Source organism: Metopolophium dirhodum, chromosome 8 (assembly GCF_019925205.1).
Source record: "Metopolophium dirhodum isolate CAU chromosome 8, ASM1992520v1, whole genome shotgun sequence".
Lineage (NCBI taxonomy): Eukaryota > Metazoa > Arthropoda > Insecta > Hemiptera > Aphididae > Metopolophium > Metopolophium dirhodum.
Genome location: NC_083567.1, coordinates 82,047 through 107,495, shown reverse-complemented (window position 1 = coordinate 107,495; position 25,449 = coordinate 82,047). Strand labels below are relative to the sequence as shown.

General features: G+C 30.0%; 1 protein-coding gene and 1 long non-coding RNA gene across 2 annotated transcripts; one reads left to right on the top strand and one right to left on the bottom strand.

Moving 5' to 3' along the window:
* The first annotated feature begins 9,207 nt into the window (after window positions 1–9,207).
* Window positions 9,208–15,094, top strand: LOC132949936 (uncharacterized). The gene is made up of 4 exons (XR_009665167.1): window positions 9,208–9,542; window positions 9,664–9,705; window positions 10,631–10,693; window positions 15,037–15,094. It is a non-coding gene; the product is annotated as an uncharacterized LOC132949936 (long non-coding RNA).
* A 3,113-nt stretch (window positions 15,095–18,207) lies between these two features.
* Window positions 18,208–19,490, bottom strand: LOC132950594 (uncharacterized). The gene is made up of 2 exons (XM_061022111.1): window positions 19,443–19,490; window positions 18,208–19,383 (listed from the first exon to the last, which is right to left on the bottom strand). The coding sequence occupies exons 1-2, from the start codon at window positions 19,488–19,490 to the stop codon at window positions 18,208–18,210; spliced, it is 1,224 nt and encodes a 407-aa protein (XP_060878094.1).
* Between the last annotated feature and the right edge of the window lie 5,959 nt (window positions 19,491–25,449).

Genomic DNA, 25,449 nt, shown 5'->3' with positions numbered 1-25,449 from the left:
GAGTACAATGTTCCCGCATAAGAACATACATAAAGGGACGTGGGTGTCACCTGATGGTAGGCACGTAAACCAAATAGATCATATATTAATAAATGAGAGATTTGCCAATAACATAACGGATGTAAGAACATACAGAGGAGCTGACTGCGACTCAGACCATTTCCTAGTGGCTAGTAACCTTAGGGTTAAGCTAAAAACAATCAGTAGGAATATGAAATCGGAAATTGTCAGGTATGATGTAGAAAAACTCAGAGATAGTAGGAAAGCTAGAGAATTTCAAGAGAACATACAGAAAATGGCACGAGAATTAAACTCAAACCCCGAAACAGTAGATGAGCAATGGAAAATAATTAAACATACCCTTGGAAATGTGTCGGAGAAAGTTTTAGGGAAAGCCCATAGAACGAAGAAACCCTGGTTTAATGCTATCTGCCAAGAAGCCCTGGAAAGAAGGAAAATCGCAAGAGAAAGATGGCTAAATGATACTAACAATCAGGAGGAGGAAAGAATCTGTAGAGTTAAAAGGAAAGAAGTACATAACATTTTGAGGTGTGAAAAGAGAAAGAATGTTCAAAATTTAATGAGGGAGGCAGAACAGGATTATAGGTCACACAATACACGGCAGCTATATCACAAGGTAAATAGTTTTAAAGGCGGATATAGAAGACAAGAAAAATTTCTGAAAAAGGACGATGGAAGCCTAGTGACGAATCAGGAAAAAATAATGGAGAAATGGGAAGAGTACTTCGAAAAGCTACTCAATTGTGAAGCACCAGTTGATAAATTTACATATGGACACAACGAACCCAATGATGATCCCTGCCCACCCCCATCAAAGGAAGAAATCGAACAACAGATCAAAAGGCTCAAAAATCACAAGTCACCCGGGGAAGATGACCTTCAAGGGGAAATTTTAAAGCATGCGGACAGCTCCATGATAGAAAGTATATACTTGTTGATAAAAGAAGTGTGGGAGACGGAAATTTTACCGAAAGACTGGGGAGTAGCATACATATGCCCAATACACAAAAAAGGCGACAAGCAACTCTGTAGTAACTATAGAGGAATAGCGTTGCTAGATACAACATATAAGGTATTATCATATTGCATCCTGGATAGAATCAAACCTTTGGCCGAACAAGTGGTGGGGGACTATCAATGTGGATTCAGGCAAAATAGGTCAACGACAGATCATATATTTATAATCAGGCAGTTATTCCAGAAAAGCTGGGAATATTATAAGAAACTCCATGTTATCTTCGTTGATTTTCAAAAAGCGTATGACAGTATAGATAGAACTAGCATAACCGAAATTCTGAAACATTTTCATTTCCCAAGGAAAATAGTACAATTAGTGGAAGCTAGTATAAGACAAACTAAAATCAAAGTCAAAGTAGGAAACGCGACATCGAGGATGGTGGAGGTAAGAACCGGACTTAGGCAGGGGGATGCCTTGTCGCCAGTACTCTTTAATTTAGTATTAGAGAAGGTGGTCCGAGAAATAAATATTGGAAGAGATGAAGGAGTAAGAATGGATAGAACTTGCTTCAGTCTGCTCGCCTATGCAGACGATATAGTCTTGCTAGGAGAAGACGAACAAAAAGTGGTAGGTTTATGTGGCAGGTTAATAGAATCGGCAAAGAAGGTAGGGCTACATCTCAACATAGAGAAAACGCAGTACATGAAAGTTAGTAGGGAACTAGATAACCTTCAGGAAACCGAAACCATAACAGTTGGCCAGTACGAGTTCAAAAGAGTAGAAGATTTTAAATACCTGGGCACGATTGTAACGCAGAAGAATGAATGTCAAATTGAAATTAAACAAAGAATAAAAATGGGAAATAAATGCTTCTATGCACTAGGCAAACTACTAAGCTCGAAAGTCATGTCAAAAGAGGTTAAAACTCAGCTGTATTTGACAATCATACGACCAATAGTCATGTATGGTTCACAATGTTGGACGTTACGAAAGACTGAGGAGGAAAGATTAGCAGTTTTTGAGAGGAAAGTACTTCGTAAAATATATGGACCTATATATGATCAAGAGCTTCAAGGATGGAGAAAAAAACATAATCAAGAACTGACGGAGCTTTTCAATAGACCAAATATTATGAACGAGATCAAACGGAGTAAGTTGGAATGGGCAGGATACGCAGTTAGGAAGCAAGATTCAATGGTTCAAAGGGTACTCCAAGAAAACCCAAAGAGAAAAAGACCACTGGGTAGACCAAGGCTACGCTGGGAAGATGGAATAGAAAAAGATTTCCTAAGTGCTGGCGGAGCGGAATAAGATCACAGGGACTGGAAGGAAGTAGCGGAGAATAGAGAAGAATGGGAAAGGATTTGTTCTATGGCAAGATGGTCTCAAAGGCCTAAAAAAAAAAAAAAAATTATATATATATTTATTTTATATTATCTAATTTTGTGACTCCTAATGAAATACAATTCTATACAATATATTATAACATAAACGTATACATTATTAATAAGCAAAAAAAATGGTCAGGTGGTAGGTACGTAAACATTTTCAAATTTTCCTCCGAACTTCATTTTTTCTTCAAACGATTTAATAAATTGATGTGATCGTGACTATATATTAAATTCTGGTGTTAGCTCAGGTGCGGTGAAGTTCTAAGTTGCGTAAAAAAAAATGTTGTTTAATGGGAATCGAAGCACACCTATTTTTCATTCGTTTTAGACCTATAAGCAGTGTTAAATTGCTCATAACTACTTTGGAATATCCGATTTTAATAATGTATTATGTATGAATGTTATTGGACAAAGTATCTGCGTATTTTAAGAAGTCAATTTTCAATTTTCTATTTTATAGCACCTTAAAATTAATATATTATTTTATAAATTGCATTACATTTGTATTTATTTTGGGCAGATCAGATTTTAAATCAAAAAAAATATTTTGAAAGAGCATAGTCTAGAGCCTTATGAATTCAACTATTATTTTGAAATTAAAATTAAACTTCATAAAGTATGTTTAAATTTTAGTAGTTTTTAAGAATATATTTCATTTTCGCGAAGTATTAATATGTGCGTACGTGTGCGAGACTTATATCGAGCGGTGCACGACGCGGCGTGACAGTGGTTATCGGAAACACACTAATGTTATTTACTACTCACACATAAACATAGCCTGAGTGTACATGTCATATGAATTGCTTAAATATTACTCCTATAAATATGATACGGTCCAAAGTCTGAAATATGTAATAAATAATATTTAATAATCACGGGTTTTTATTTAAAATAACTACTGATTATTTTCTATTTATAACACTAACCTATTCGAATTTAACACCGTTATACGGTAAGTCTTAAAAGTTTATAACAATAATAATATATTACAATATAAATAATAATACTATTAAGGGGGGGGGGGGGGGTTCGATACCATGATTTTCTGTTTTAGTCTAACACACGCGCGACATAGTATTTTAGACATGTTTTTCACCAAACATTCCAATTAATCTATAGAAGCGATAAGAATTATGAAAACCGATTTGAATTTGTCGTCAAGTCTAGTTGAAATCGACTTTCCCACGTGTTTGATATTATCCCTCTAATTCCTAAAAATGTCATATTAAAAAAAAAGAGAGTGTACGAGCCAACCATTACATTCTGGGGGAGTACAACATCTTTCATAAGTATTGGGGCCAGTGAAGTTATAAGTGAATTAAGGAGAGAGTGAGAAAAACCAATACAATAAAAATAAACGTGCATGCCGCCATCGCCGTGCATGGCTATAGCAAAATAAATAAATAAACAAATGTGTAGTTTCATTTTTCCTGTCGTTTTATTTTTCATTACGATTTTTTTCCACCCACACCTCAAGAAAGAAGTTTTACCTCAAAAGGTGGACAAGTTGGTACTGATCTACTGTACAGTAGTTGTAATGGATGTGTTATATTTGCATACAATGATAAACCATTGTATATTAAAAACGATGTTGAGCGGTTAGCGTAGCCCTTATAATATTATTACTTTATTCGTTACTATGGTGATTAACAAACATGTATACATATATAGGTCATAGGTGTACAATGTACACGTTTATTTTAATTAATACAATTACATAACAATTATGTTAATTAACTTAGACAAATGCTATTTCCACAGGTTAGGTTAGGTTACATTAACCTAACCTTCTCTGTGATACCTATAATCTTTCATTAAAAATAAAAATTAAGACAATCGGTTGAGTTTCCAAGAACATTAGCATCAAAGGTGTCGTTTTATTTTTCATTACAATTTTTTTTTACCCACACCTAAAGAAAGAAGTTTTATTTCAAAAAGAGTATTTAAAAATTGTCGTATTTTAATTTCTGGAGAAGTTAAAATCAAAAAAAAAAAATGTGGAAAAGTCAAAAGTCTATTTCAAGAAGAATTGACGACAAATTAAAATGTTTTCTTAGAATTCTTATCACTTCATTAGATCAATTGGTATGTTTGACAAAGAACCCGTCTAAAATCTTTGTCATGCGTGTGTTAGACGAAACAGAAAATTACTGTTTTGAATCCTTTTAAAATAATTGATAATATAGTAAATGAGATGTTTTCGGCAAACAATAATCCAACTCACCTTATTACTTTTTGTGAAATACATTTTTATTATAGCATTATAATTAATATGATATGATGATTAAATATACGTAGGTAGGTAGATACGGGAGTAGTATATGGGGCACTTCAGGACACTTTCATAATTATCATAATAGTTCAGAATAATATCAGAAATAAAATAACTTATATTAGTTCAGAATAACATCAGAAATAAAATAATTAATATTAGTTCAGAATAACATCAGAAATTAAATAATTAATATTAGCTCAGAATAACATCAGAAATAAAATAACTTATATTAGTTCAGAATAACATCAGAAATTAAATAATAAATATAAGTAAAAGATCACAAAGAAAACAATATGCAAAAAGATCAGAAAATCGAAATGCAATAATAATTAAAATATTTTTTTCACAAAACTTATTAAATACAATAATAATTAAAATATTTTTCACAAAATGTATGATATTAATAATTAAAAAATATTTTTCTCAAAACATATGAAATGCAATAATAATTAAAATATTTTTTAATAGAATTGTTCTATTAAAAATAAAAATCTAAATGCAAAAATGTATTAAAAAGAAATTGAATACCTGAGTTAAAGGAAATGAAATGTAGAATAAAATAATGGATACAACTATCAAAAATTTTAATAAATGACAAGAAAATGAAATGCAAAACGAAATAGAGAAATCAATATTAAATAATGAAATCTTTGTTAAGTTTTGTAAATATGAATACTATAATACTACTAATAATAAAAATATTAAAATTATGAAATATAATCTAAATAAAATTCCAATTAAAGGAAATATTTTAATTGTCGATCATGGACACAATATTTCTGGAAATGGAAAACCTTATGCTACTAAAATACTAGAATCGCCAACATGGCTTGAAATTTGTAAAATAGCTAATGATTTAATAAATACAACCGGTACTTATTTTTTCAAATATCTCCATGATATTTGTGTTGTTCAAGATTTCAGAAATATTAAAATATGTTGTCTTAGCATGGGAGGTACAGATTCCGATCACAAAATGCTTAGAATATAATAATATAATTAATTAAATTTTTAATAGAATTGTTCTATTAAAAAAATATGATATTTAACGCTCACCCAAATGGGGCGCGCGTTATTAAATTCCAAAAATCTTTGAAAATGATATTAATAATGAAAAATCTACAATTTATATAAAACGATGCACAGGGGCGTCTTCAAGACGCCTCTAACTTTTAATGAAAAATCTACAATTTCAAAAGTGGATAGCATCAGAATCGATTGAAGATTTAAATTCGAGACCTCTAGATAAATATATAAGTGAATCAGGAGTTTATTCACTTATATTAATCCTTCAAGAATATTTTTCGTAAAACTTATGAAATTAATTAATTAAAATCCAAAAATCTTTGAAAACGATTTTACACTATGATACTATGAGGGGGACTTATAAAGAATTAAAATCAAAAATGTTTAATGTAAAAATGAAGATTCTAACATAAATAGCAACGGAATTATACTTAAATGAAAAATATGAAGCGGGGGGTAAACTTTTAATATGTAGTGTAGATTAGCATATAAAACATATCTGTGTTGATCCGACTTGATAATATCAAATATTAAATGAAATATAGTTCTTATACGATCGTGTTATTTTTTAATAATTTTAATAGAAATATGGAAAAAAAATGTAAAAAATCTACAAAATCATTCCCAGCTTTGCAGATTCCCGTTAGGAAAAAGGAGGCCGGAACTCTTTTACAGATATCTGCAAAGCTATCGTGGGACAGTGAAATTACCCAAGTGTTTTATTCGCAGGTCAACGACAGTTTTTCAGTAGATTGCATAGGTGTGTGCACCCACCTATACAATCTACCGTAAACGTCTTCAAAGCCTGATGAAATTAGTAGGTGAATATGGGCGCCACACGTTCTCCCACTAGTTTCAATCCGACCAAGAACACATTTAAATCAAACGCGTTAACCCACTGAGCTACAACACTTGGACATGTATAATGATTATTTAAACACTATTTAAATAATTCGATAAAAAAAACATCATAATATAAACTATACATATTATATATTATGATAAGATATTCAATACCGGATGTTCAAAAATAATCAGTCTAACGTTGATATATATATATATATAATTATTATTATTATTATTATTATTATACAACACTGTATAGGTATTATAATATATAAATATATAATACTTCGTAAGTATTATATTCGATTTAAATTTTCGATTTTGAGAAAAATAGTCAGTCTAGTTCGTCAACGTCAACGTCAACGTAAAAAAACAACGACTCGTTAACATAACAACGATTCGTTAACATAAAAAAAATGTTAACGTTAACGTAAAAAAAACAACAACTCGTTAACATAACAACGACTCGTTAACATAAAAAAAAAACGTTAACGTAAAAAAACGTTAACATAAAACACGCTAACGTTAACGTAAAAAAAAAAACAACGACTCGTTGACTCGTTGTTAAATATATATTGTTATGTTATTTAGAAATAAATATAATTTAAAACATATTAAACGAGTTGTTATTTTTTAATAGAAATATTTCTATTAAAAAAATATGATATTTAAATAAATTTTTTATAATTTTCAATAAATTCTAAACATAAATGACCACATATAGGTGGATCATTATAATATTGAAATTGGGAAACAGTACAAAAAAGATTATCTTTACCCAAATATTTTAAAAGTTCTTTCGGTGGCTCACCAACTATATGACCAAATGGGTCAAAATATATTTTAAATGTATTGTTTATTTTTTTCCATGCAACCCAATGAGAACCATTTTGTGTAGAATCATTTAAATTAAATACTCCACATTCATTTTCCCATGGTGTTGTAGGTAATTCATTTAACATCAAACACCCTCTATAATTTTTATATTATTTTCTTTAATCCAAAACCGTGTATAAATACCTTCAAATTTTTCAATATTATTTCTAAATGTTTTTATTTCAAATTTATTCATTTTTTTAATTTTTTTTTCTATATATATTTTTTTTTTTTCAAGCCAGAACCTTGTGATCTAATTTTTTCTATTTCTTTATTATGTCGAATTGTTTCTTGTTCCAATTTTTTTTTATGTTTAGCATCAGTTATTGCAGTATAAACTGCACTTGCACCTGCAGCCAAAGCACTTACACCTTCAATCACAGCAATAGCTATTGGTAAAAATCCACCTTTTTTAATTTGAACATGTTTAAGTTCTAATCTTGATCTGGTATTAATTTTTTTAGCGTTTCTATTAAAAAATATTTTAATTATTATTGCATTTAGATTTTCTTAATAAATATTTCATAAGTTTTGTAAAAAAAATATTTCAATTATTATTGCATTTCGATTTTCTGATCTTTTTGCACATTGTTTTCTTTGTGATCTTTTACTGATGTTATAATAATTATTTAATTTCTGATGTTATTCTGAACTTATATAAGTTATTTAATTTCTGATGTTATTCTGAACTTATATAAGTTATTTTATTTCTGATGTTATTCTGAACTAATATTAATTATTTTATTTCTGATGTTATTCTGAACTAATATTAATTATTTTATTTCTGATGTTATTCTGAACTATTATTAATTATTTTATTTCTGATGTTATTCTGAACTATTATGAGAGTGTGATCTTATTCTGATTTATTTCATTTTGTGATCTTATTCTGATAATTATGAAAGGGTCCTGAAGTGCCCCATATACTACTTACGGGCTACGACACGATTAAGCATAAAACACTATTGTGCAAATTTGTCAGCGTGTCATAGAATATAGAAAGACAAAAGAAAAGCTACATAATTGAGCATACAAAACTTTGCAATGTTACCATTTTCAATTTTGAACTAAATTTTATACATAGACCTAACCTATACTCATAGACAGAGCATTATAGGTTTGTGGGGTTTGGTCGAGCAATCACAGACATCATCATGATAGCAGTATTGTCATTTCTGGCAACATAAAATATATATATTAGCATATTTATACAATATATTATGAAAACACAAAACTAAAAATGTATATTTTTAAAAAGCATAATTACAATAATAATTAATAAATAATAAATCATAATATATTCAATAGATGAATAAATTATTCATTCAAAAACAATATAGTTTTTGTATATTATTCATCAATCCATTATCCTACAATAATATTGTTAAAACGCAATAACCGATCACCCAACCTGAAATTAGTAATATAGTAATAAACTAGTAATAATTGAGTAATCGTCAAACAGGGGAAACACGTCGGCCAGCTGGAACTATTCCCATGCTCCGTTTATAAGTATAAGGACCATAGACGTGTTACCTGTTTTACAAAAAAATTTATTCAAATAATTATAATAATTCAAAATATGGTACGAATTAAAAACATAACATGATTTCATAGCCAATAATAGTCATATTTCATAAATCTGTTTTATAATAATAATAATATTAATAATAGTTATGAAAATAATAAAATCCAAGTATGGTACGAATCAAATAAAATAGCACGATGTAGCAACGTTGCATAAAACATTCTGTGCCCAATCGTGTTGCTAAACAGGTATAGTATGCTCAATCGTACAATAGTAAATATGTGAAAGTGGCTGACAGACAACACCAAGAATCGCTAAACACAACCTTAAAATTTAATACAACAATTAAAGTGATGTACTCCTTGACGAGGTACACATGACATCTATACTGTACAGAAGAGTGATTAAGTACCTAATTTCCGTTATTTTTCTTTCTGACAACACACACCTGGTCTACGGTAGTATATATATATTGTCCTACAGGTATGCGAGTTGGAACTTACTTAAATTATTTTACATTATTATTTATTTGACTAAAAAACATTAAATTAACTTTGTTAATATTATATTTTGTATGTTATAAATGACTAACAGAAAGTTTATCGAAAGTTGGATTTTCAGGTATGTAAAAGCTTAAAAAAATTATTGTAATTAATCAATTAATTAGTATTTAATTCGGTATTTTAACGAATCAGTATGTATCATAAAGTAACGATAAACGTTTGATAATTTACATGTATAGACGATTTTGGATTTATAAACTACTGTTTTGCAAAGCAATTTGGTAAGTAGTATATTATAGTGATAATAATGTATTTATTTTAAGTATGTAAATTATAATTTCTATGTTTTTTTCTTTTCGTTTCTATAATTATAATATTACTATGCATTTTAATAAATTTTTAAGAGGACGGATTCTTCAATTTTCAAGCAAGATACGAGTCTGTGAAGTATCACAAGTTAAAAAATTGAGAGAGTGTGTGAGTCCACCGCCGCCAGCGTGCATGACTTGCAAAATAAAATATAAACAAACGTGCCGTTTCATTTTTCATTTTTAGTGTTTTTCGAAGAATTTGGAGAAAAATCACAAGGCCGAAAGTATTATCTCCATAGAAAATTCGCTCGGTACAAAAAAAAGTATACCAAATTACCAAGTACCAACTATATTATGATGGAAGAAATACTTATACTTTATTCAATTTTAATTTAATATAATATATTCTTCTTCTTTCTTCTCAATTTTGTAGGTGGGTCACGTACCCGTGTGCCCCATAGCATGAGCCACCACTGCCAACAGCACACTATTGAAACTAGTGAACGAAAAATTTGCTATACGTATTTAATATGGCGTATATATGCGTACATAATATATTAAAAATTCTCATAAATCACTTAAAAAATGAAATGTCGTAAAAATATATACGAACATCGCAGGATAAATACTGGTGTGTTCTCTCACTGGATAGAGTACCTACTTATAGATCTAGTCTATAATGGATATCGAACTACGTATTATTCCTCTCTTGTGATTTAACTTTTTACTTTGTATAAAATCTTAGAGCTCATAGCAGGTGTTACCTCATATGGAGTTGCCGTATAACGTCTATTTCAATAATAATATAATACATTAATTAACTCATTTTTATTTCATGCAATTTTGTGGTGATTCACGTGTCCTGATGATTGTCTTAAAAAATTGAATATCCCAGAGGATGTTGAACAATTTAAAAAACATGTAAAAGAAGAGTACGACAATACTGTCCCAGCAACCAGTGAGTTTTTACAATTATTATACTGAACCACATAATATGTGGCTACAATCTATCGTTCCGCTTAGAATCTAAGACAAATCTTAAAATAAAATAATTATATGAAATCAATTACAGTAATTAATATTATGATTTGCTTCCTTAATTCTGGGCATATTTTTAATGTAAATACAGAAAGACAAATACCACTCTTAAGAGGATGTCAATGTAATATTTATTTTCTCTTTCAGACCCATACACAACACTGTCATCTAAAATCGTTTTTAATGATTATTGAGTAATCTAAGAGTAAAATCATCCATCACAAAAATTATAGAAGATCATTTTTTTGAGGGTTTTATATTTTATTATTTGACTTTATATTCAGGGTTCAAAATAAAATTTTTTTTTTCATATTTAAAAAATACGCCTCAATTACCTTGGCGTTTCCAGATACATGTTACAAATTATTTAAATTTTACAAATGAATAAGGTGTATATAATAAAAATTATATGATGCAATAAGTCGCATCATATATAATTTGTATGTGATATATCTAAGTGTTCATGTTATATTTTTTGAAGAAGGTTCGTCTCATTGAGAAGTTCTAGAAGTTATGATGCTCTCACTGTGTTTGGCACTAGTATTTTTTATTTTATACGTCACTCCCACGCAGGCATCAAATCATAATCAACAGATTACGAATCGGCCACACATTATACACTCATGAACATTTAATGAGGAAAAAGGATCAACGTATATGCACCCCATGCAACACTGCGACTACAACTATTAAACACCTATTGTTACAAGTCGGTTGACCGTAGGCCTCGTACTTGTAGAGTTTGAATATAGATTTATTAAATAAATGAACAAACTCACGTATTTTTAGTTATGAAGTTTATTGAGTTGAACATATACAGACAATAGCACTGTCCAATCTCCACTCCTTGTCTTTCAATCTTTTGGTTCCTTATATCTAAACTTATCTAGGACAATCCCTCCTATATAAAAAGTGCTTACACGCAGTTTCGGGATTGTACCTGTTTACACTAATTTACAATCATAATTTAAGTTCATAATTCTATTTGTTTTCTAAATACTACATTTCTTATTTGTTTACTAATTACTACATCCTTTCTTATTTCCTATGTTTAATAATACCAATTCATAACGCTATTAACTGAATGCCTCCTCACAAAATACACCAGAGACAAACTGATGCATCCCAACAAAAAAATGATTGTAAAATTAAATTAAATAATTGTTTTGTGACAATATTTAAACAAACTGATATGTCGTACCCTCAAAAATATTATTCTCTATCATTTTTGTAATGGATGATTTCACTTTGAGATTTCTCAAATATATTTTTTTTTTTTTTTAACATTTATTAAATTATATACAATCTGTAATATAATATTTACAATGAGCATATGTGCTGAATTTATTTACATGGTTTTTGAATGCGGGAGGTGAGTAGCTACACAGCAGTAACACTCGACAATGTCAAATATATAAAAAAAAATACAGCTAATCCTCAGTTTTTGACCGATTTTCATAAGATTTTAAGAAGAAATATGTAAATCCAAAGGCATTTAGTTTGTCACAGGCTACGCCATCCAGAATCAGCTACCTGCCTAATATAGCAAAATTACATAGAGTTTTGTTTAGAACTCTGATGTATTTCCAAATCGATTTAAACAACATATTTACAATTTTTAATACACTCATAGGCCTGCGCAAACTGAAATTTCGGGGAAGGGAAGCGTGCATACAATATTATTGGATTGTTTTCTTAATTTGGACTAAAGCTCTTAACAATACATGTAGATACATATTAATCAGTGCCAATAATAATACTTATATATAATTACTAGTATCAAAATATATATTATTTCCTTGGATATAATATCAAAGTTAATTGCATTGTTTATTTATTATTTGTAATTTTTTTGTAAATATCAAGGGGTTATAATCATAACAACTTACTCCAAGCAAATTAAAATTTTTTCCTCCAATCTGGTGGTAAAGTAAAAATCCTAATAGTGTCGGAGCGTAAAAAGGAAATCCCAAAAAAGTCCAGGCGGCAAAATGGAAATCCCCAAAAGTGCTGGGAGTATTCTTTACACTATACCAGACACTGGAATCTATACCACGATCCTTATAAAACATAAACTTTTGATTACATCTTATATTCATATTATAATGATGCATGACCCTAAAAATAAATAAAACCAAATCGTTTCTTTCATGAAATATTGTTTTTCGTAATATAGTCTGGTTGTTGCATATATCTCTGCATTACCTTTTCCGTGATCGATGAACGCAGAGGCGTGACAAAAAACAGTATGTGTGGATCGCGTGTAGAAGGAATTTTGCCAATTTCAGTTCTGTGAGTGAAATAGCTTACTTCCCGCCCATGCTACACAATATGCTATTACGTTTTATTATTTTTTTTATCACGAAAAATGATTTATTTTTTACCACATTTCTTAAAAAAAAAATATTTTATTTTATTCTAGTTATATCAGATAAAATCACTGTCCCTAGGCCCTGGGACTTTAATTTAAGGGATCCAATTATAAAATGTCAGTTGTGATAAATATGAACGACCGGCGATTTGAACGTAGAATAGATTTATACTGACTAAAACTCCTTTCCACATCACACGAGGTTATTGGTGCATATTTCAATGACGTGATTTTCCCTGGGGTTAGATAAATATAATATTTATCTTCTTCTTCATTTTCATATTCACCGTTTATAATTCTATGAATTTTCAATAGTGTTTTAAATCCCTTATTTTTTTTTAGTATAAAATCCATTTTTGTTTTTACCAATTCTGCTGCTCTCCCGTTACATTTATTCAGTTTATCTTTCACATTTAAAATAATGTTTAAACCTTCGTCAAGGGATAGTGTACTTTTTTCTAGGTTAGTAATACCCCCATATAGTGATAATTGGTTGAGGTGGTAAAGGTAAATTTGGGAATAGTTCACGTAGTTTGATAATTCGGCTGGGAGCTTTCAAAAATACTTTTTCAACTGTCACTATTAATTTATCAACAGTAGAATATTCATTTCGTAAACATTCTCTAATTCTATGAATCCCATGTGCCAAACATGTTAAATTAATTAAATTAGGGTATAACATAGTCAAGGAATTCGCTGATTTAACCATATATGGCGCGGCGTCAGAAACAAAAAGTAAAACTTCTTCGTACTTCACTCCTGATGGCCATAATAGGTGCATTGCATCATTAAATATTTTGCCAATAGTTTGGAAATTACATTTTTCTAGTTCTTCACACATTAATAGATACGGCTTTGAATAATTGTGTTCGTGGAGGAGACCAACTATGACGTTACAAACATATCGACCGTCAACGTCCGTGGTCTCATCTATTGAAACCCAAATTGGCCCATCACCAATTTCCGAACGAATACGAGAAATAGTATTTTCATAAATTGCAGAATCATAGTTTTTGCGAATTGTAGACTGGTTAGGAACACATTTACCAGTATATTTTTCTAAAAAATGTTTAAATGATGGATGATTTAACTTCCATAAAGGTATATCCGATTCTAACATTGCTTGACATAAATCTAGAGGAAAATTCGCTTGTTTATTTTGGTTATCTAATGTATTTTTAATGAACGACTGTTTAGATTTGGCTTTTAAATTAATATTTTTGTTATGCTTGCCTGTATTTAAATGCTGTACCACCTGAAAACGTTTTGTTACGGGCACAGCTTGATCACAAATAATACAATATAATATTTTACCATCTGTTTTAAAAACGTCACTTGAAAATTCTTCTACAAATTGACGTAACTTGAAACTTTCACTTTGGACTTTTGGCATTTTATAAAATTGTTAACTGATACTGTTATTAAAACCACTCAAATTTTAAGTATAAGTGTCCGCACATTTACGCAACACACGTCGTACTAATGAAATTAAATACGTCGTTAAATAATGTGTAGGTAATCCTATCGGTCGTAGATAAGATAAGATTAGATGGGTAACATTTATACTATATATTTACAATTCGACGGATAAACCAAAAACTATCGGTATTATGAAATAAACGCCATTTAAAATTAACAATAATTTATTAAAATTTAAAAATTTAAGTTAAAAAAAATAAAAAACCTTAAAATCTATAAATATGCAATTATATGCATTGTGTTCAAAATATGCAAAAATATGCAAAAAAAATTGATTTTATTTAAACGAAAGTAAGCAAAATCGTGGACAAGACAAACAATCGATTTGGACTTAAGGAAAAAAACATGCAAATGCATATAAATCCTACCCCTAGTTATAAATATAATTAACAATCAAATATTATACTTTCTAGTCGATATACTGCTGGCATTCTTCGAGGCCAGTACGAGTTATTCGAATGCTGGTGGTGAGCATAATTCTATATTATTTAATAATTATTTACATATTATATAACATTATAACTCCCTAGCAATTATTGTATTATACTATTATATAGACTAGGTATTGACATAATATAGTTGTGTTTGTATAATTATATATTAATTATATTTACATAATGTACCTAACAAGACAGTGAAAAAGGCAACCATTTTAATAACCAAGGTAGGTACTTGTTATTTAATTGATTTACAGATGATTTAAAAGACCCAAAAACGTTTTGTTTGAAGGACAGTGAGTAACAGTATAAACCACGATATGATAATATAATATAGTTAAATAGCACAAGAAATATAAACTGAATGTCAAATTGTGAGTAGAAAGAGCTCGCTTACATTTTTACCCCGGGTTTTACATGCAAACATTTACGATTTACATTGTTTATTTTTTTTATATTTTGTAATACTTCACTAAGGTAATTTGGTTTACTGTTTTGCAGTTTTGCAGTAAACATTCATCTATATGCCTATTGTTCCAACTTTCCAAGCGTGTGGGAGATAATATAATACAGGCTGAACAGGAAGACCTGAGAGGAGGGTCCAATTCTTGAAATTTCATTAAAAATAAAATATACTACTGCCAGTTAAAAATTAAAATATACAGTATTGGGAATCTAAGCATTTTAATATTATTGTGTGCTATGAATAGTGCGTTTTAAGTACCTACCTATCCATATGCATTTTAATAATATAGTTTTTAATTCAATAACTGTATTTAATTTTTTAAGATTGTAAATTAATATTTGTTTCTATTAATTTTTATGAGAGATACCTATTTAATATTTATTAAATTTCATATGATTAATCATTACGTCCAAAAATAAAATATTTATGTTTATAAATTTGCAGTTAATAAGAAACGCAATTTGAGTTGTGGTAAATTTGAATACATTTATTTTAAATTACAATGTGTAATTAATATAAACTATACATTTTGTCGACTTGTATATTATATTTTATTTATTTATTCTGTGACGAAGAATAGATGAAAAGTCATTATGGACAAATACCTATGTTTGTATTGAAATAATGTCTAATAACTGAAAAGTGGTAACAAAAATATCTATAAGCTTTTGAACATTTCATTGGTATATAAAACATTCTGTCTTTTTCTAAAAAAAAATTGCTTGATAAATTATTGCATTATTATGTGTTGAGAGTAGTGAGTTATAGTCAGTGTTGAGTTCAGATAGCAAAAATAACATCTAGATAAATATTAGATTACTAGCTAAATCAATATCTAGATTAATATCAAGATAGAATATTCAATTTTTATCTAGATAAATATGTAGATAAAATTTTTTCATCTAGATTTATATCTTACAATAGTTAATTTGTATTAATGCTTGACATTTTATTGGATTCTTGGTTGAGTAATTTTTTAAGGGATGCAAACCAGGAAGGCTCGTTTCAAGGTGTCTAGTGTCAAAAATATATTATCTAATGAATAAATATACATATAAAATATTTAAATACCTATATATTATATTTAGCATACAGTAGGTACCAATTTCAACGTGTAACAAAATATACGACTGACCAAAGTATAGTCTAGTGAGTAGTGACTAGTATCTGGTAAAGAAATTAAATTATAGTACAAATATTATTATTTATAACATCCAATTGGGAATTGGTATTGTCAATACAAAATAGATGTGCGTGTGTATTCTTGCCGGTCGAGAACTAATTTTAGTTTTTTCCACATTATTTACTGATCGACGGGATATTATCGTGGGGTATAACAGCTTGTATTGATATACGACCTCGACAGCGTCTGCGGTCGGCGTACGGGTGCTATTGTTAATTCGATAATAATGAATCGTCATTAAACATACTTGCGTAGTATCATATTATTATAATATTTGATGGAAAATGACTAAATGAAAAACGTGCATTATAAAACGAGATTTATCTAGATATTTATGTAGATTTCCATAACTTAAATCTTAGATACCAATTAGATATTATATAATTTATTCATCTAGATAAGATAAAGGTACTTAATTTTCATCTAGATAAATTATCTAGATAAATGTATCTAGATACAACTCAACACTGGTTATAGTACCTTACTATCACTATGCATTTTAATAAAATAGTTTTTTATAGATTTTATTTTTTGAGAATGTAAATTAATAGTTTTTTCTATATTTTTTATGATTGCCTATTTAATATTTATTAAAATTCATAACATTAATCTTTGTACATCCGTAAATTTAATATTAATTTAATATTAATTTTTATAAATTTCCAGTTTTTTGCCATTTTCCCTATACAGAAATAGGTAATATTTTAATATACAATGTGTAACATGGACATGCTCAAGGGTGATACAACCCCCCCCCCCCTTCCATGGACTTTTTACAAATTTAGTATAATATGTACCATAGTGCGTTTCGTAGTAACTGTGACTTGACGCTAACGCGCCTCGTGGTGTTTTTCATTAGGGTTTCTAAAACTATACTACGTCCATCCTAAGAACGCTACTCGTTCGCGCATCCAAATGACCGAGCTCCGGGGTTTCGTAACCAAATTTCTCCCACTATACCATCTAGACGCTGCCGTAAATTCCCCCACTAGCTACGTGCGACTGGCGGCTAATAACACGACCGCCGCCGCCGGTAGTTTGTATACACCGGCTCAAGTAACACAGCACGAAAAAAATAATACCTGGTGACTGGGGCACCTATTACGTATTCAACAACAATGGAAATAATATGTATGTAATATCAAATTTTTTATAAATGCATTTATTTGTATTTTTGCAATTAATTTTTATATTTCATTTATTTTTATCAACCAAAATTAATAATTGTACATAACAAAATACACTTTATAATATTAATTTACTAAAAAAAAAATTAAAATACAAAAATAAAAATAACAAAAAAAAATCAAAATAGTTAAAATACAAAAAAATCAGTCAGAATCAGAAGAACTTGTATCATCTGGTCCTATCGTCAAAACATGCCGTTCTCCATTTTCGGGTAGTTCGTCCATTAATTCGTCCGTTATATGTTCCAAGTCCCAAAACTTGTCTTCCACATTTTTGACATGTTCTACAAAATTTTTCCACATTTCCGGAGTTACATGTCCACGCCTTTTTTTAACAACTCGAGTACATCTTTTAATTTGAAGGTGTTATTATGCGTTGGGACGTAACTCTTCACAGACGACCACGCGAGTTCGATTGGATTAAGCTCGCAGTGGTATGGAGGTAATCGCAATATAATTTTGTTGTCGTCTTTTGCGTACTCATCAATTACGTATTGGTCGTACTTTTTTTTTATTTTGTTGACTCTTTCCATCAAATCGTTTTTCACAGTAGAATGTTCAACGATCTCGCCTTTATTTTCAAGCCAGTCAATAATTGCTTGTTTTTTCCACGACCTCACTGGAATTTTGTGTTTCTTCACGGAATGGTACGAAGCATTATCCATTACAATGATGTCATTTTTTTTTAGTAATGGCAGAGTTTTAACAAACCATTCATAAAATGTATCGCCATTCATTTCATCATCGTAGTCCGTCGAGTTGGTTTTGGATTCAAAACACAAAAGGCCCCCAGGGACAAAACCGTCTGACGACCCGATATGTAATACAATAAGTCGTTTACCTTTGCCGGATGGTTCCTTTTGTCTTGTGGTGAGGCCTCTGAGAAATGCATCCCTTGATGATGTGACCATGGTATCAACCCACGCTTTGCTATGCGTCTCGCCTGCACTGACCCAAGTCTCGTCCAAATAATATATTGGCCGGTTCTGTACTCGATAACTTCTTATTTTATACAAATAACCTCGCCGCCAAGATATTAGATCTTCTCTTTCTAAAAGAGCACTGTTTCGGTTTTTTTTTACAAACTCAAATTGTAAATCTTTCAGCAATTTATGAAAGGACGAACGTTTCAGGTCTGGTAATGTTTCGTCTTCATTAATGACAATTAACATTTTGTTTACTGTTGGCACCTCACGTTTCCTCCAAAAACTATGAATTTTTTGCCTTATGGCATTTTTATCAAACTCGTCAACTTTATCAAGTATTGTCATTTTAACTCTTTTTTTGTTGGGCGATGATACTGTACCTTCTTTCTTATACTCTGATAATGTGGTTTGTACCGTACGTTGCCCAATACCGGTGGTTTTTGAAACTTCAATGATCATTTCTCTGTAGGACAATTTGGGCATCTCTGGATTTTCGAGCTGTTGTGTGACTTTATCTTTGTATACATTGATAATGATTTGCTTTTGACCAGTGCCGATTAACTAAAGAAAAAATATATAATTAAAAATTTGCAATAGAGAAATAGTATACAAACACTTACTTTTCCTCTTGGGTTTTTTTTGGCAGGAGAAACATCTACGACATCCATGTTGTACTGTATTAAAAAACAATTAAGTGCTTGAACACGAAAAAACTGTAAAAGTTGTGTTCACGCAAAAACGAAAATGTTGTGTATGTACACAAACACGTAAAATTATGCAAACACTATAGTACGCGCTGTATACAAACACTGTCACAGTGTCAAGGACGGCGGCTCCGTCGGTAGCAGCGGCGCGGCGGCGGCGACGGTGGCGGCGGCCAGAGTTGACGGCGGCCAGCGTTCGGGAATGTTTAGTGGTGGGAATGCGCGAGATCGGACGAATTTTGGTCGCCGCCCAGTAGCGTTCTTAGAATGGATGGACTATAGTGCATATTAATGCGTGGAGAATTTAAAATTGTTACTAAAATTGAACAAATATTTTACACTTTTTTAAAATTATACCTCTATTAAACAAGATAGTCAATGAATCATACCAGCTTATCTTACCATTTGTTATAAAACTTGCGAAAAAACGGGCTTTACACATTTTTCTATCCTATAGTTTAAAAACCCCCGGTTTGGGACAAAACCACCACAAAGTGCGATAGCGTCGAGTCACAGTTGCTATGAAACGCATTATAATATTGTACATATAATTATAATAATTTATTAGTTACAAATTTAATTTAGAGCCCATGCGAGTTTTTCAATTTTTTTTCAGAAACCTATATGTATTAGCAACAATAAATTTCCGGAAATCATTAGTTTTAAGTCAAAGCTTCACGAAGTTCACGATTTTCGGTGTTTTACTGCACTTTTAGAACCTTACAGTTTTACTGAACACCCTTTATTTATGTACATGTAAACAAATAATATTAGGATCCAAAATCCACGCCCCACTCATTAATACTATACGTATATTCCAAAACGAAATATTTCCTTCAATTATTCTTAAACGTACTTATTTTATGTTATGCCAAAACGTACTAATAATATACCTGTTTATGTGTATACATTTATAGATGATCCAAGTAAGTGCACTAATTCTACATATATTTAATATTATAGAGCCATGACCCTACCTATTGGTACATAATATTAAAAACTGACGTCCGACACCATCACATTACAAAAAAATAAATGACGTTCATAAACGTTTTCAAATATTTTATTGTTGTATGAAAAACCGTGTACCTACGTCCTCACTCGTGATACATTTGCAGGTTGTTATATCGTACAAAATAGTATAAACTTTACTATATTACTATATAAAATATTTTATTATATTATTTTTTATTGTATAGTGTATTTACAGTATTAATCTTATTCTATTTTACATCTGTGTTTATTGTTAAAAACCAAAATATACTAAAGACAATAATATAATGTCATTCGAACGTGAATTATTAATCATAGATAGGTATAGAGAATATTTTTGGTGACTTTTCAGTTTCAATACTTAGGTACAAATACACGTTTGTTGAAATCGTTATAAATAATATAAGTTTAAAATCAATATTTTATATGATGTGGAAATTATTAATTAATCTATAAGCATTATTATTTTGAACCTTATACTACTTGTAATAGTTTATGATTCATAACACTAATCAATTATAATTACGTTTATATATATTTACAGCTGTTACGGGTAAGCTTATGATTTTATAAGTATATTATTTTATTTAAGTAATTTATAATAAGTGTGCACTAAGGTTTAGTATTGAGCCCCTACCTGTTATTCGTAGTTATTGAAAATATTATGAAATATACAAACAAGGGTAAAATGTTATAGGCTATAGTGCATAATGTTTTCTGACAGTGTTGTGTTAGTAGAAAAAGCATGGAAAGTGTGAATGTGAGAATTTCAAGAACGGTGAAAATTGCTGGAGTGGAGGGACCAAACATACAAATATGTATAGGAATAAAATAAAGACAATTGTTGAATTGTGCATGATTTTGAAAAATTTAATTAATAAATGATCGTGGCGAGACATTTAATGAAGATTGGGAATGATGTCATGTATGAATTTATTAGGTCCAAGTACTTAGAAATGCTGGTACAGAAGAATAGTGGTTTTTAGTATGACGTTAGAAATAGGATTATTTGTCCGTGATTGAAGTGGAGAGGAGTGCCAAGTATTTTGTGTGACAAAAAGATGTCATTGAGATCAAAAGTCAAAATATAAAGCAGTTATAATGGTAGTCGTATTGTAAAGATTTTTATTTTTTTATTTTATTTATTTATAAACGCCAATGGGAAGTTTTATGATAACATTTTAAATTCAATATATTAATACTTAGTAAATGTTTATAACACATAGTAAAACAGAACATATAGAAAATACAACTCGATATAAACATAATAGTATTATAGTGATATAGTACAGGCGTACAGGCGTACAGCAAACTTATAACTAATAAATTTATTAAATATTAAAATCAATATTAACATTATTTAGTTTACGGAGCATTCTATGTAAAGGGTGATTGTGTACATAGGATGTTTTGAGGGTTGGAACTTGAAAAAGGGAGTGATTTCTGGAGAAGAAGGAAGGGATTCGAAGACTTACGTTGGAGCGTCTATAGTGCCACCTAGGAGCGATGTTATGAAGTGCTCATCAGCATCTTGTCAACGTAATGATAGTAGTGGTATTTCCAATATACTACGTTATAACTTATAACTTATAAGGAATAATCACGAGGAGGGTGTACTATATTCATGATAATATGGGCAATGTAGGAATGAAACCTATTTTGGACACGCTCGAGTCTTCATTCATCTTTAGCTAAGTAAGGATGTCATACTACCACTACATATTCCAATATTGAACGTACTAATGAGAAATATAATGTGCAGAGACAACGAACAGTCAAAAACTGTTTGGTATTGCGCTTAATAAATCCCAAGATATTTAAAGTTTTACCTACCGTGTCATTTATATGATGCTCAAGTTCAGTGATGGAGTATAATGAATACCAAGATGGCAAGATCTAAATAAAGGAAAACACTGTCAAGAATAGTGCCATTAAAAGAATAGTTATAGTGCATAGTAGAGTGCTTTCTATAAAAAGACATAATGTGACATTATTTGTTTGTACTGACCAATGCTAAGACTGCGTGCCCAATTCGCAAAAATATTGAGTTCAGATTGTAGGACCTGAAACACCACAATGTTCAAATATAGAATTTGAATATAGACAGCAAACAATACAACTGAATAGAAGTTGACTGTAGCAAATATAATATGAAAAAAAGGTGTGTGTGTTATGTGAAGAGTGGTTAGGGAGGATAGAATAAGAAATAATTTAATTTAATTTAGGCGAATCAATAATTTTAGACAAAAGGAGGAAGAATAATATGATAAGATGCTTCCATCGATAAAAATACATGGATAAGACAAAATATTTTATCAGGAAGGATAGGAAAGTAATTATTATTTTTAACACAGTTAAATTAAGTTAGTATACATGAATAACAAAAAGTGATTAAAATAATTTTTGGTGAACTTAGTTAAGTTAAGAGTTAATTTTTTTTTTATAGAACGCTTGGTACTTTATTTTATATCAGCCTAAGACTAAATTACAGATTATGAGGTTTATACTTTATACAGTATTTCTATATATGTATATGTTTCCGTATAATATAGAATAAAAACATATAAAATGTTTAACTTAAAACCATTTACTTATTGAAATAGTGAAATGAAATAACATTTTATAAAATCATAAATAAAACCAAAATATAAATTCAAAATAAAATTACATTTCAACTACTTCAACTATTTTTACTATATAGTATACTTTATAGAGTATTCAATAATTGCATATTAATTATATAAAAAAATCGTATACTAAGATCGTTTCACACGATAAATGACCCGTTGTAACAATCGATCGTTATACAAACTAAATATTAACAACTACGTTACGAAACAAAAATTGTTTTTAAATTATGCGGCGTTATGGGATGGCGAAAAATTGGGATTAAATTGGCAGCGAAATGAAACCGCAGCAAACTGGGGTGTGGCAGTATTTCGAATATTTCAGAATCCTAGTATCAGGTTTATGACTATCCCCCTTCTAGCTTAAAGCACGGACTAAAATAAAATGGAATGTCATCGAGAATGCTGGGGGTGATTGAGGGAAAAAGAAAAAAAGTATCTAATATTATGTCTCTTCCTTAATTCCACTTATAAAACAAAATACCAGTCGCTTTCAACGCTATCTTCTATCATTATTTTGGAAATATTATAATTTTTAAATAACTATTTATAATAAAATACTTATTTTACAATTAGCCTAGTGTTTGCGCCAAATCTACAGCGCTACCCGAAGAACTATTCGCGATCCCACCGAACCCAATTACACATATACCTGACCAATGCCTACGCCTCATAAATTCCGGATAGGCAATCTTAGGTGCACGACGACACCGAGGAACAGGAACAAACTACCACAGGAATTACGATGATTCAAGTTTATTATGGGGAGGGGGTCTCTGTGGTCAGGTGCAATGACCACAGAACTCAAAAAATAGGGAATATACCTTAAATCTAACTTAAACTATTGAAGTCTGTTGAAGTATACAATTAATATTAGTAGTCAACCTTGACACGTGTGTACAATTTAGTATCTAGTTATACTAGTATACGACTCACTCTCTATACGGATATAATATGACCTCGGTTGTGGATCTATATAGGGCCTTTGATGTATGTAATACTCACTTACACAAGCACCGTCGTACAGTGTGTATACGGTGTGTGTGTACTGTCACAGTTAATTGTCCAGTTGTACGATATTATATATTATACTTATTCATAATCATATTGTCGTATTATTATTTATTATTCATTTATACTAATACTATAAAGTAATTAAACCGTCAAGCATCGCATTCATCAAAGTCTGATTATGGTGATGGTCTTTCGAGGATTAGAAGAGGACTACCGAATATTATATTGTTTATTTGGTTCACTTATACTTGCTAACTTTTTGAAAATAAATCGACGCAGCACCACCACTGACGAGGGGCGCGTCAGTAATTGTTGCTTAATAGTTATAACCAATACATATTAAACCAGTGTTTATGACTTAAACTAACAATCGTGATACCAATTACCAAATACCTGGCGTTCACGATTCAAATCATTTTGAGCTTATAGGTATGTTTATAAATCTTCTCCTACAGGTGACAAGTCCCACATAGATCCTGTGTAACCTGATCAAACATGTGATTGTCAGGGATATTCTCCCCTATACTACAGAAAAGATTGGGTTTAAATTACATCCTTAGCAGCGCCTACATACTAAAACCCGTTTGGGTGCACATTTTATGAAATTTAATACAGTTCTAAAAATATTTATGAAATTGAAAATTTTTTATTACTTCTTAGATTGTGAAAGTAAGTTAACCGCTTTTACGTTAAATAGTTTTTGAAATTAGCTGCAACGATAGGCAAGTTATTTTTAAAAAGGTGCAAGACAGGAGCAGTGTACAATAGTTGTCGAATATGTCATTGTAATGGATGTGTTGGATTTGAATTATTCATAGATAGATCATTGCATAGAAAAAATTATTCTGTGAAGAGACACTGTGTCATTCATCCTTGTGTAAATAATGAAATTTCTTAACTAAAAAAAAAGGCTTGGCAAGTCAGGAATCGGCATGTAAACTTTCTTGATTCTTAATTTTTAGAAATGTATTAACTGATATCACACCCAAGCGGTATAACAATTTAAATCACGAAAAATGTCTGTGTGAACAGCACCATATAAAATCTTTTAATTTTCATTTAGTGAGATAGATCTCCGAAACCACATAGAGGATTTCATTGTTTGGGGTCTTGTTAGATTCAAATTGGTTAGGAGAAGTGCAGTGAAAATTTTCATAACTTTATCTTTAATATTTAATTCACTACAGAACATTAAAAAAAAATAAAACAAATTTTACTGGAATTTTCGATGTTTTTCAGCTTTACAGCTTTGTAGTGAGCTAACGATTGGAGATAAAGTTCTGAAAATC

Bases quoted from the DNA above. Each gene is read 5' to 3' on its own strand.
- LOC132950594 (XM_061022111.1), bottom strand. From the start codon at position 19,490: ATGGATGTCGTAGATGTTTCTCCTGCCAAAAAAAACCCAAGAGGAAAA. The intron at 19,384-19,442 runs GTAAGTGTTTGT...TTTTTTCTTTAG, and splicing joins AAAAAAACCCAAGAGGAAAA to TTAATCGGCACTGGTCAAAA.